At 48.8% G+C, this 13,811-nt stretch overlaps 1 protein-coding gene across 2 annotated transcripts in view; it reads right to left on the bottom strand.

The window, feature by feature from the left end:
- Positions 1–13,811, bottom strand: part of GTF2IRD1 (GTF2I repeat domain containing 1) — a 67,771-nt gene that overhangs the window by 15,999 nt on the left and 37,961 nt on the right. For both annotated transcript variants that reach the window (XM_084218973.1, XM_084218974.1), the window contains exons 11-20: positions 12,480–12,600; positions 10,107–10,144; positions 8,389–8,469; positions 6,600–6,689; positions 5,988–6,047; positions 5,465–5,530; positions 2,852–3,035; positions 1,679–1,737; positions 1,441–1,506; positions 536–619 (exon numbers count right to left, since the gene is read on the bottom strand). In XM_084218973.1, coding sequence (XP_084075099.1) covers positions 536–619; positions 1,441–1,506; positions 1,679–1,737; positions 2,852–3,035; positions 5,465–5,530; positions 5,988–6,047; positions 6,600–6,689; positions 8,389–8,469; positions 10,107–10,144; positions 12,480–12,600 — 849 coding nt within the window. The remainder of the gene's footprint in view (positions 1–535; positions 620–1,440; positions 1,507–1,678; positions 1,738–2,851; positions 3,036–5,464; positions 5,531–5,987; positions 6,048–6,599; positions 6,690–8,388; positions 8,470–10,106; positions 10,145–12,479; positions 12,601–13,811) is intronic.

Below are 13,811 nucleotides of genomic sequence, written 5' to 3'. Positions count from 1 at the left end.
AGAGGGAGTGGTCAGGTAGTGCTGGTTCCCACTGTTATTGATATTGTTGCTGTTATTGTTTGTTTTCTTATTCCATGGCTGTTTCCAGTAAACTCATATCTCAACAGGTGATTTTTACCCTCTCCAAGTCTCCTCTCCAACCCACTGCAAGGGGAGGGAGAGGGGGAAGGACAAGAGAACGAGCAGGGCATGGTTTGTAATGCTTCAATGGGAACACTAAGCTGGGGTTTAACATTCCTAAACCTCAACATGGGGATAATAGCATTTCCCTGCTCTAGGAACAGGAGGAGCAGCATTTTCCTGTTCCCCAGTGCTCACTATGGCCTGCTCCTATTCCCTTCCCAACCTCCCAAAGCTCCTGCAGCAAACAGCCAAATCCCAGACCTGCCATTCCCTCCTGGCCCTCCTGAGCACCAGCAGCTCAAGGGGGGGATGAAAGTACCTGGCAAGAAAGAATCAGGATCACAGAGGAGAGATAAAGAGCAAAAAATTAGGAGGGAGTAAGGGGGGGAATAAAACAAGCCTGGATTCTCACCATATTTTTTATTGAACAGGTCCTGGACTTGTTCCCGCAGCGTATTAGCAATGTCTATTCTGGAAAGCCTGGCATCATAATTTTCTGTAAAATAAAGAAACAATTATAGATTTCTGCTGGTATATTAAAAGGCACTCTATGACTTTTAAGTAATGCCATTTTCTAATTATAGGAAAGCCCTTATCTTGCAATTAGCTAATCTGTGGAGTGGGTCATTCAAAGTCCTTAAAAATAATCTAAACAGAAATATGTTGGGTTATTTTTCCCTCGCCTGTTTGCTAAGAATAAAAGCCACGTGAAATCAAAGATTCAGTTGTGATAATTACTGGCATTAAAATATAACACACTCCAAAGCCTCTCAGAGAAACCAAAGGCTTTGAAAAAGCTCTCCATCCTTGTGCAAACCCTCACAGGTCCCTAGGGCCCATGAAGAGATGCCTGAGCAGGGTAGCGCTTGCCTGTCCAGCCCACAGGCATCTCCCCACCACTCAACCCCCCAAGGGAGCCACCACGCTGCTGCCAGCTAAACTCGAGTGGCATTTATACAAACATCACACAGGTGGAAAAAGCCCCAGAAAAGGCAAACCCCTAGGCTTGGAAACTTAATTATGCATCTCACAAGGTCAGACAGGGAGATAAGCCAAGCTGGTTAATTAGGGCACTTCAAACCTCTCCTTGGACCTGTGGGACTGCCTGTCCTGGCTGTTCATCTTGTCTTCTAGCTGCTTGGGCTTTCCATCCTCTCATCCCACCTCCTTCTCTCCTTCTTCCCAGCCTCATCTTGCTCCTCTGCCAACCCCCCAAGCCCCAACACCTGCAGCGCTCCCTTCCCACGTGTGTCCCATGCAGCCCCCAGAGCAGGCCAGGGGCTGTGCCTCAGCCCCCAGGTGTCTCCAGCCCCACACCTTGAAAGCCCTGTCTCTTCACAGCGTCCTCCAGCAGCGCCTCGCTCGAGTCCCTCTCGTCGGCGGCTGAGACAGGGGACACAAGAGGAATTAGGAATCACAGCGCTGCCAAGGGGGATGCATGGGAGGGGGTTTCCAGCCAAAAAACAAGGTGGGGAGGGAAGGCTGTAGGAAACCACTCTCACTCCTCTCCTACCTAGACCTTAACAGCCCAGCTGCTGGGTGTCTTTCAGCCTACCTTTGGCTGCTGGGCTGTCTGACACCGACTCCTTCACGCCCTCCGCCAGCAGCTCCGGTCTGGAAAACAGGGAGAAGCAGAGGGCATGTGAGTGACCTCCCTGCCAGGGACAAACTGCTGCTCCAGCATCATCAGGACACCACTCCTACAGTCACAAACCATTCACTCTGTCTGGCTAAAGCTATTTAGAAGCTCCTGCAACACAGCAGAACTTTGGACATAGTTTTCATGCTGACAGGCTCTTTAATGAGCTGATGTGCCACTCACTCCTTGGGATGAGATTAAGTAGGTGATGACTGAGTAGCTTAAGTCAGCAGCTACAGACTTTCAGTTGATATGGTCCTGAACATTTCTTAGGGATGGGAGAAGCTGTGCTTCTTTCAACATAAAATTGACCCCAAAAATTGCCAATTGGGTACCTAATACTAAAACTGCATAGTGAGGTGATAGTAGGGCTTGTTAACAAGGTGCACTGAAGCTGAGTCACAAAGGAATGGATCTGAGATCATGACAGGAGGAAACCCCAAAGTATAATTGGGCTGACCTGAGAGCTGCTGTTCTGACACCACAAAATCTCCATGCTCCCAATATTTATTTTCTGTTTCAGTCAGCTGAAAACTTTTGGGTGAGAAACCACCCCCTAAGTACCTAAGACATCTTAAAAGCCATCTCTGCTGGATCTGTTCCCTCTTTCAGGGCAATGCTCTTGCATTACATTGGTTGTGGCTTTTCACAGCCCTCCCACAGTTCTTATGGCTCCCCAGCACAGGGTCAGCATCTTTCCTCATGTCTGCAGCATCCCAAGTGCACAAATGCACATCTCAACCTCAGCTGGAGCCACTTTCTATAGGAATACCTCCAGGGCTCCCAGCCCCTGTCCTTGCTCCACACCAGGGCACCCTGAAGTTTAAAGGCCTCTTTACCCATCCTTGCTGAGGTGGCCAAACCTTTGCAAAAGCGGGTTAAAAACCCAGAAGACATGAAAGGACAGATGCCAATACCATTGCTGCCTCCCACGGATGGCTCCAACAAGGCAACAACCCTTGTCTGCTTCTAATCAAGCAAATTAATTTAAGGTGACCAAGTGATGGGTGCTCCCCAGGACACTGCACAGCAGCAGGAGCTCTGAGCACAAACATCCTCCCCAAGACACAGCCAGCCCACCCTCCTTACCTTTTAATGACAAACTGGATGTTGTTGCTCGCTTGCAGGATCTTCTTCAGCTTTGCAATCCCGAAGCAGTTGGGGCGGCGCAGCAGGATGCCTTCTGGCAAGCCCACAACAAACAGGTCCTCAGGGTACATCAGGAACTTGGAGTAGGGGACTTTGACTGGCTCTGATATTCCTATGGCTTTTGCTGCATGGGGACCCAATCTCATTAGTTTGCTGGACCTCCATCTCAGGTCTAAGTAACAGCAGCATGGTATGTTGCTGGAGGGATTCAAGAGGGTTTTGGGGAGTTTGTGGTCACTCTGTGCCAGGGGATGTCCCTGACACTGGCAGACATGAGATGAGGGACAGAGCCATGCAGCCACCTGGAGCTGCCTTTTGCATCTGCTTCATTATCACAGCCTGCCTTCCTATAAAGGCTGCAAGCATCTCTCCACAACACAATGGAACCCCACATCCAGACCCCCATGGAAAACCCTCTGCTAAGGAAGGAGACAGGGAATGTGCCTGGGGCTGCCCCATCAGCCTGTGCAGCCCAGCATGGTGAGGAGTCCCCTTGCTCTGCTAAATACTGCCAAAAGAACCAAACAGCCAACACCAAGCAGTGCTATTTGGAATTTCGATAGATGAAAAAACAGGTTTGTGTTGACTTGGCACAGCCTGGTTTTTTTGATAGCAGGGAAAGGCCACAGAAGTGGCTTCTTTGAGAAGCTGCTAGAAACTTCCAACATATCTGACAGAGCCAATCTCAGATGGCTCTGAAGATGGACGTGCTGTGGGGTCAATTAGAGAGGCTGGTAATGCCTCTGTGATGACACATTTAAGGAGAAAATCAAAACAGTGCACGTGCAGGTTTTCCCCAAGGGTGGGAAGGCACCGTGGCTGCTGTGGCTGCCTCCACCTTGGAGAGGCCTGTGGTGAGCCATGCCTGCCTGGCAGCCATGCCACAGGGGAGAAGGGCAGGGGCAGCAGTGGCAGCTTTGCCTCCCCAGTGCCCTGAATGAAGAGAGGTGTTAGGGCACTGCCCGCCCCATGGCAGTGGGGACACGTGGCTGACAGTGAAAACACCATGGGCCACTCCCCATTGTGGAACTGGGACAAAATCAAGTTCTTGGCACTGTGGGATCTTGCAGCAATCTTTGAAATTAGTGGAACTTGTAGGCAATAGTACCTACAAGTAGCAGTTTTCCTTCTTGTCAGAGAAAAGGAGGACGTGAGGACATGTGAGGGAAAACAACGTGGCAGCAGCAAGGGCAGTGGAAAAGAAAGAGGGGGAGGAGGTGCTCCAAGCAGCAGAGCTGAGATTCCTCTGCAGGCCATGGTGAGGACTATGGTAAAACAAACTGAACCCCTGCAGTCTATGGGGGATGCAGAGATCCACTCATAGCCCCTGAGAAAAGTGCTCACGCCAGAATGGGTGGATGCCAAGAAAGCTGTGATCCAGTGGGAAACCCAAATACAGAGAGAGGGCCCTTGCTTCCAAGCTAGAGCAGCCTAGCCTTAAAGGACTGCACCCTGTGGATGAGTGAGCCATGCCACAGCAGTTTTGGGAAGATTGTTTGCCCGTAGGAGGGACCCCAGAGCATAGCAGAAAAAAGGCTCCTCTCCCTGAGCGAACAGAAAAAGATCTTGAATTGACAAACTGACCAAGACCCCCATGCCCTGTCTCCCTGCACTGTTGGTGGGAAAGAGGGAGGGGCTGGGGGGCAAAAAAGATGTTTTTAAGGCTTTTGTTACTTCTCATTATCCTCCTCTGACTCTGTTAATAATAAATTTACTTTATACCTTTACATTTGAACCTGTTTTGCCCTTAGAGTGTTTTCTCCCAGTCCTTATCTCAACTCATGACCCCTTAGTTAATTTTTTTCCCCTTTCCTTTGCCCAACTGTAACAGAAAAAAGTAAACAAGCAACTTTTGTGGGTACCTGGTGTTTGGCCAGTGTCAAACCATGACAAGGTTAAAACCCCACCTCATCAGTGTGGACTCCCAGCCTGTTACTGAAGTAACAAGGGGAGCACTGAGAGCCATTGCTCCAGCTGCATCCCCAGTGCCCAGCCCTGTCTGAGAGCATCCTGGCTCATCTCCTTTCCCTGCCCACAATGAGCTCTACCAGCTCAGCTGTGTCCCTGGCTTTTGAGGATTGTCAGGCAGAGCCACATCTCCTGGTCCTAAAAGTGGCAAAAACTGTGTGCCAGCTCTCAAAAATGCATGTGTGACCTCCCTTGTATTTTTTCTCAAATAACTTCTCTAAGCAGAGGTGAGCAGAGCATGCTGAGTGCCAGCCCCCACCACCAAGGTGCCACCAGCTTTCCTGAGCCATGCAATGATCATTTTGGGTGGAAAACACTCTCTGATACTTCAAACAAGTGATGGGGGAACCACTTTGGACTTTCCCTCTGCAGCATGAAGGCTGGAGCTGCAGCCAGTGAAACTTTAAGGAAATCAAGGGCAAGATTTGCAATAACAAGGCTGAATGAGGTTTCAAATGCATTTGTGAGCCCAGCAGACAGCAAATGAACAAATCAGATTGCACCTTCCCTCAGCTGCTGGTTTGGAAATGGCTGGTGACAAAGCCAGCAGCTGGCATGATGAACATGTGTTAATGACCATCTTACCGTATCGTGAGTTGAACAAAATTTCAACTTGTTTCCTCAAATGACTTAAAATGTCCCCTATACCATCTGCAAAAAAACCAAAAAACAAACAACAATACAGAGAAATGCTCTGAGCAACCAGCTGCTTCCAGGGCAAGCACTGTGCAGGTGAACCTGACCTCTGCCAGAGACAGCCATTCACTCTCCATGCCCTCAAATCAGTGCTAGTCCTCTGCCAGCAGCCTCCAAACTGATCTCCTAACAAGGAAGGGCAAGGATGCACCTGCTACAGAGCCATGCTAGCAGTCAGGAGCCAAAAAAAAAAAAGAAAAAAAAAAAGAAAAGAAGGAAAAGTAAATTCAAGCACAAGAGGAGAGGACACAGAGCCCAGGAACACAATGGTGCCCTTCTGTGGCAGAGGTTTTGGAGGCTAAAGGCTTTGCTGATAACATAGGAAGCTCACAAACCCCAACCTAAAATACATCTGTGTGCATCCATCCTTCCAAAAACCTGCAGTGATGCTCAGAGTTCACCATACACTCACCTGATCCCTCCATCTGCTTTTCTTCGTGTCGAGACTCCTCACTGGAGCCCTTCTCTGTCTCTGCCGAGGAAGAAGAGGGTTAGCAGCAGCAAAACCAGACAAGACATGAGCAGGAGTTCTCCAGGTGCCCTGCAGCCACTCAACTGCTCCCTCCTCCCCTCACTAAGCTCTGAGCAAGTGTCCCAGCAGAGGCTGGGCTGGTACCAGAATGCCAAGAGCTGCATTGGCAGGATAAACCCAGTGCTCCCATACAAGAGGGCTGCCCACCCTTTGGCAGGGGCTCCTTGGGAGAGGAGAGACCCAGCAGGAGCAAGGGCAGCCAGAGGGCCAGCATGCATCCCCCAGGTAAATTCCAGGGGTGCACTGGGCAATGGGCTTGGGTTTGGAAGAGAGGATGGGAAGGAGCAGCAGTGCCAGGAAACCCACCAGTGTATGCAGAAAACCCACCAGTTAGTCTGTCAGAGCTCCCAGCTGGCCTCACTGAGGCCAAGACTCTGGAACTGGGTCTCAAACTCCACCACTTTGGATCATAAATGGTTATTTACTCATTTTTGATACTTGCATGAACACCCCTCCTCCCCTGCAGTCTCCCAGATGCTTCACTTCTGGTACCTGCTCCTGTTTCCAGGATGTATCTTGACTCCTCAGAGGCCACGTGTGTGGGCAGTGGCTCATGCATTTCCACCGAGGCAGGGGATCGGTCTGCGGACAAAAACCCAGGGCGCCTTTTGTTCTGACACCAGCGAGACACTGTCCCCAAAACAGCCTTCACAGGGTCCCAGCCACCAGCAAGGACTGAGCAAAGGGCCCCCCACTCCCAGGAGTCCCACATACCACCAGAAGATGCTCTGGGGATGTATCTGCCTTCTTCCTCCCAGAACCACCCAGAGCTCATCCCTGACACAGACCTGACCTCTCGGTCTGAGGGAAAGAAGCAAAAATCTCTTCCTAACCTCCACAGAAGGCGAAGAGCAAAACTGGTTCAAATTATTTTCTTGGCTTAATTCCATCTAGACACTCAATTTTGACTTAAAAAGCTAATGCTGCTTGATTTAGCTACTACATGGGGTAGGAAAGGGTTCCACTAATGCTGTCTTTCTCAACAAAACCAACTCTCTTTTGGTTTCCCTTACATTAAACCTGTCTCCCCAAGTGCTAGGCTGTCCAATATCCTCAAAGACCCACCCAAATTCAGCTTTAAATGGAGTTTCAACTAGTTTATACACTTCAATCAGGTTGCTTCTGACCTCACAGAATAAATAATCCCAATTTCACCACTTTCTCCCTGTAGGTGAGCACCTCTTTTCTATTACTCCTCCTCCTTGCCTTCAGCTGTATTCCCTCTGATTCAACTCGATCTTCAAATAAGGCAAGAAAAGGACTCTGGACTTGAGGTATGATCTCCCTGGCACTGGACAAGTGGCAATTCTTCCCACTCCTCCCATGGACCTCCAGCTTACCACGTATCAACTGTCTTCTCTTCCATTAGCTGCCAAGTTGAAAAAGAAAATGTTTGATCTACCACTATACCTTGCTCTTCTCCTTTCCCTCTAGTAACCATAGATAAGTCTATTCTACACCAATCCTGGAGTGACTCCTCAACTATCACCTTACTAAGGGGACTGCTACAATTTGGGTGCAACTGAGATTGTGGCCTGGTGTCACTGCTGTCCCCAGAATCACTCACCCTTAGGCTTGTTAGAGTTCTGTTGCTGCCCTCATTCTGTGGAGCTTATTAATTAATGGTTGTAAAGCACACTGAAAATGCAAACTGCTAACAATCCATTCATTAAACCCTGAGGATCATCCTACCATTTACTGCACTGTCCAGGACAGGTAAGTGGAAAACTGACTCTCCCAGCTGCCCCTTAAGCATGTCATGTCCATCACAAGCCATGCCACTGACCTCTCTGGGCAGAAATGTGGGGAATTTCCCCCATCAGTGTCAACAATTCCAACACATTTTTAGCACGTGTTGAATATTAAATCTGCCTACTATTAGACCTCCCTACTATTAGTTTTTATGAAGTCTTCAAAACCAGGCTGGTTTTCTAAATGAGGGATCTCTTCAAAAGCATCCTGTACTCAATACCTGGGATCCTCCACATGAAGCAAAGCAGCAAACCAGGCTCGCTTTCTCCAGGGGAAAGGCAAGATAGGAAAGCAATGAAGGAGAGAGAAAAACAACAAATAGCCCTAAAACACTTTCCAATGCTCCCAGGAAACCTCAATATGTTCCTATGTCAGCTAAGGAAGACCATTGCAGGCATGTGAGGGAACCTTACATGCCGGGAAATACCCTGCAAATGCCTCTTCTGGAAGCACAATGCTGAAACATGATGCTGAAACATGAAGCCTGCCTGGGCAGCAGCACTGCATACAGAGGTACCCCAGCAGCTACCTGGTACGGTGATCTGGATGATGTTCAGCTCGTCTGGTTCGATTTTGATCTGCCTGATCCCACCTAGCTCTCCTGAGGTACCTATGGGGAAAGGCAAGGGAAGGTGACGAGGTCTCTGGTGTCGAGGTGACCCCGAGGTGTTAGAAAATCTCTTTTTCCCAGCCCCAAGCCCGAAGAAGACGGGATTCCTCAGCTCTGGTTCTCAAGGTTGGTTGTTTTTCCTCATCTATGACATTCTTTCTCTGACCTGCTGGGGTCTGTCTGGCAGGTCGGGTTGAGGCACACTGATACCCTCAGGGCAGTGTTGTCTTTTTATACTAAAAACTACCTGTACTTTATTTACAATAATTTCCCAATACCTATCACCTATGTCAGACAGTCTGTCTCTAAACCAATCCATCACAGCAGAAGATGGAGGACAAGAAGAAGAAGGAGAAGAGGGACAGAACATGCCCAGATTCCTCCATCTTGCCTCTTGAACCCCCATTCTAAAACCCCAAAATTCTACATTGTCACACAGTGATTCACTATCATTCTATTCAAACCCTTGTGGCTTGTAAATCTTCACACAAAGTTGGTAATTGTTTCCATGGGCTAAAATCAAAGGCACAGGGGTTTTTGACTCTGTGCCAAGGTCTCTGAGCCCCCTGCCAGGGTCTTGAGTCCTCCAGGGCAGCCAGAGCAATGTCCTGGGCTCCCACAGGAAGGCAGTGACCAACAGGATCCAGCAATCTGCCCAACACAGCACCAGGGCAGTGGCCAGCTGTCACTTCAGCACCAGCTGAGCTTGCCACAACAACAAGGCTTCAGTCAAGTGGGCCAGCAGCATCGAGCCCAAATGGCATGCAGGTACCCAAAGGGACACCTGTGGGCATGGCTTCTGCAAAGAGCCTGGCTGGAGGAGCTGTTGGTGCCCACAAACTGGCAGCTGGGCCTTGTGAAATGCTCATTTCCTGGCTTTCTTCACTTAAAATGAACTGGGCCACCAATGGGCATTGGTGGAGACACCAGAGGAGCTGTCTCCAGTGGGTGGCTCCTAGCAATTTTAATGCTCCCAAACTCATGACTTGCCCCTATTCTGACTGAAGTTGCATCGCACCAAGATGAGATCAGCTGAACCCTGGTGAAATTCAGTGTGGTTTCAACCCCAGCAGATGAAAGCCTGTGCTGACCAGCTGCCCCAGGAGGAGGCTGTCCCAGGAAGAGTCTGCCCACAGTCCTCAGCCCAGCTTCCTCTTCCCTCAAGATAAATTTCCTCACTTTGGGTGAGACAGATCGACTCCAAGGCACTGAGTCCCAGCTTGCAGCTTGGAAAGGCAAGACAGCATGGCCTGGTGTGGTGTTTCAATGGGTCCAAGCCCTTCAATCTGTGGAAAAGCACTTCCTTTTCATTCATGGTGCTCAGAATACCAACACTGCTGACTTCTCAGTGGTGGCTTTCAAAGGAACTCAGAGAGTAAAGACTTCCCTTAGCTTTGCATTTAAGCACATGCTTAAGTCTCATTATTTTAATTTGTGCATTTTTAGACCCTAGCTGGAGGGTCAGAGGGTAAGAGCCTTCCTCTCTGCATCAATCAAATGGGGATAAAGTCCTTAGAGAACTGCACTGTGGTGCAATCATGCAACTAGAGTCACACATTCAAGTTACTTTGCAGGCATCTTTCTCTAGAGTGTTCCCCATAACACTGTCTTGCAAGAGAAAATGAATTATTTCTCACCTGGTTCACAGCCTTCAGAAACATTACACTTCTCAGACCTGAAAGGGAAAGGCACACAAGAAAGGTCATGGTGTAGGGAAAGAGAGAGCTTAAAACCAGTGGTGTGTGAAGTGACCCTGGCAGGAGAGAGAAATGCTGTCTGGACCTACAGAGGGTCCTCAGGGCCACCACACCCACAGCCCCAGCAGTGGCAGAGCACCCATGGCTGCAAGGCCTGTGAGCTTCTCTGGAAATAAGCCCTGCTCTCAAACCCACCCTGGTCCTGCACCCTTGCCTTGCCTCTAGATACCCATGGATGGAACTGCAGCAGAGAGCTCCTGAAAACAAGAGAAGTTGTTTTTCAGCCCAGAACTTGGTTGGCTCCATCCCTTTGTGACAGAGAGCAGTGTATAAGTATTACTACAATATGGTTAATCATGGAGGTAAAAAATAGGGAGAAAGGAAAAATCAATTGATTTGGTAAATATTTATTCTGTTCAAAGCTTTTCTCCACTGAAAACTGGGCACTATCCCAAATTCCCATCTACAGTTAACTTCACATGCTCAGGAGTTTACACAAGTTGTTCTGCATCCAAATGAGATTATTTTGCATTCCCAGGATGCATGTGCTTTCCTGTCTCTCTCTTGAACAAGGACAACCACAGCTCTCTGGCAGTAAGGGACCTAAAGAACCACTTTGGAAAAAGCACTCCTTCACAATGTTGGTCCTTCAGGAGGAAGGAAAATCCTTCTGAGCCAGTGCCTGTTGGCTCAGGAGGGATGTTCAAAACCACTTCTCACTTGCCTAAACCCACTCAGGAGCATCACCAGAACAAACCACAAAAGAAGCCATGAGTGCTCTTGAAATGTTCTTCCTACATGTGGAAAGGCAAAAGGGGTCATTGGTCTAGAAGGCATATATACTACCTGGGAGCCTTGGGAAGGGTTTTAAACTCTCCCACTTCAGGTCAAAGCAAACCTTTCACAAGGAATCTGGGGGAAGGGCTTCTCTGGGGAGTGCATGACACCTCACAGTGTCTGGTCCTTCTCCTGGAGTATTGGACACTGCACTTTCTCTGGAGCAGGACTCTGACCTGGGGAGCCCATTCCTATGGACACACTCCTACTGAGGCACAGAAGGTCCTCATTTACAGAAAGAAAATCAAACCAACTTCCCACAAACCCTCTTTTGAAGCTGAAGATACCCAGAAAGCTGGAGACAAATGCCAGCCCTGCAGACTGGGCAGGTCAAGAGGTCTCTGCCCTCCAAAGTTTTGATATTTCAGTACTGGCCATATTGCCAGGCTCACTCATTGAGCTGTCCCAGACACGCTTTAGGGGCATGCAGCAGCCACATCCAAGGGAGCAAACCTGAAACAGCACTGGGGAGAACCAGATGAGACCCAACCTGTCACAGATTCATGTCATCAAAGAGCCAAGAAAGGAAAGGAAACCAGATGTCATGGATGGGACAAGCTACTTTATTTCCCCATCCTGACCTGCACAGCTCAGCAACCTCACAGCTCTGCCTGAAGCCCAGCTGGTGGAGCTGTCAGTGCTGGGCAGTGAGGCTTTGAGCCAGAGAAGCTGAGGAGCATTCTTTACTCAGTTTGTGTGAAGCAAGGCTGGGAGAAGGTTCCTTGTCTTAATAGCAGTTCATAATGCTATAAACTGCTGTCTCTCTTCCTTAAAGTGATTTTAGAGGCTAAATCACACCTTGCTTCCACTGAATTAAGAATGAAGGAAACTGGGCTATAAAGATACAAACACCTCCTGGATCTCCCAGTCTGGGTTGGAAAGCTCTATGCTATGTGGTGTATGCCCCACAGGTGCTGCCAGCATGTTTTGGACCTGTCTAGTTCATGGCACAGTTGTAACAGAAAGAAGAACTCTCATAAAACATCTCCTGTCCTGCTGGACTGTATAACCCCACCTTGATTAAATGTTAGGCTCCTTGTGAGCTTTCTAAACAAGCAACACTTAATTAGCAGGATGTTGTTACAGTGTGGGCTGAGGGTAAATCCTTTAGGTCATGCATTAACACCAGAGACAGGATAATCCCAGGCATGGCCCTCATTTTATCAGTTTTGCTCAAAATTAATGATTCCAAACTTTTGGCTTGCAAAAAGATGGGGCTTCTTGGCCTCCTCCTGTGCTGACTAGCTGTACCATTGCAGTGGGATTTTAGAGGGGTAGGAAAGCAGCACCAGGTTAGCCACTCACCTCTCCATTATGGACTTAAAACATCTCCCTGATGCTCCAGCTTACTGAATTATACTCATGGCACCCTCCTGCACCCACTGGACATTGCTGATGAACACATCAGTAACCTGCTGTGCACATTAATAACTCTCTGAGGGATGCCACTTTACAGGGGACAGAAGTCCCACTTACCTGCTGTTGGCCTGAGAGGATCCCCCCAGTTCCAGCGTGGCCCCACGGTGAGGCTCGGGGGAGATCTCCCGGGGAGGGCTGGAGGGCTCCAGCTTGGTTGGATCTTTGGTAAATTTGCTTCCTGTTGCCAGGTGTGCATGGTGGGTTTTGGGAGAAAAGCAAAACCAGGATTAACAACTGGAGGTGCCAATGTTGCAGCTTGTTCCCCTCCTAGTCCCAGAGCTGAGGGGAGCAGGTTTACAAGTGTCACCTGCTTGCAAAGACAAGGGTGTGATTCCACTGGGTTCACAGGTTAAAATAATAGCAGGACATTTGCTTAAACCTCTCCATAACTATGTGTGTGCTGGGAAGCCCTGCCAGGAAAGAGCATCTCCAGAAAGGGCTGGTTGAGAGGACAAGGGTTCCAGCAGGTAGGGACTAAGGTCAGAAAACCCAGAAATATCCTACTGCTCTGGAAGAAAGCCCCAAAGTGGGGAGAGCCCTGTCCCAAGGGAGGGGATGTGCTGCATTGGATGCCAACTGGGCAAAACAGAGTAGCAGAGACAGAGGCAGCCCTGTCTCACAGCTCCAAGCCCACCAAGCAGCAGGAGAAATCTCTGTCACAGTGACACAGAGAGGGACAGAAGCAATCTGCCACCATGAAAAACTTCCTCTCTCCCTTCCCTATTCCCCAGCAGTCTGAAAAGAGCTGAAATGAAGCCTCATCAATGACCTTGGAGATGGAAAGAGTAATCTGAAGGCAGAGTAGAAAATAAAATCAGGCAGGGAAGCGAGCAAAGAGCTGAAGAATGAGGGCTGGGGCAAGGAGGGAGTGAGACTACATTGTGAAGCTGCAGAAACCACAAGGTGCCTTGTTAGACAGCTGTTGTCAAAGGCCCTTTGCTGGTCTCAAAGCACCATTACAGTATCCTCATCCTTCTAAAACATATTCCATCTATGAGAACCTGATGCCACTTTCCTTTTTGTTCCAGCCTGTGAGAAAGGGCAGGGCTCTGGCAATAGGATCAGCAGAAACACAGAACCTTAAAAACACTATTTATCTACTGACAGTCCAAAAGGCTCCTTTTAATTTGTGCTTTCTATGAACCAAATCTTGTTCTTGCACCAGCACAGTCTGCCTGAAGCTGCTACCCAGGGGAGTAACAAAAATAGGTTTCCGAGCAGTGGTGGGTATTTTAATTAAAGGGTGAGCAAAACTTTATGGGGAAGCTTTGGGATACTTCACAAATGGCAACTTAAAATACAGCTCCACTCAGAAAATAATGTCTTTGCAGAAATGGCACCTCCTGACTCAGCAGATGAGGGTTTTTTTGCTCAAGCTGATGTGCTGAC

Source organism: Fringilla coelebs (assembly GCF_963513975.1).
Source record: "Fringilla coelebs genome assembly, chromosome: 20".
In the NCBI taxonomy this organism is placed as follows: Eukaryota; Metazoa; Chordata; class Aves; order Passeriformes; family Fringillidae; genus Fringilla; species Fringilla coelebs.
The sequence above is the reverse complement of the archived record's forward strand: the minus strand, read 5'-3'. Positions and strand labels throughout refer to the sequence as shown.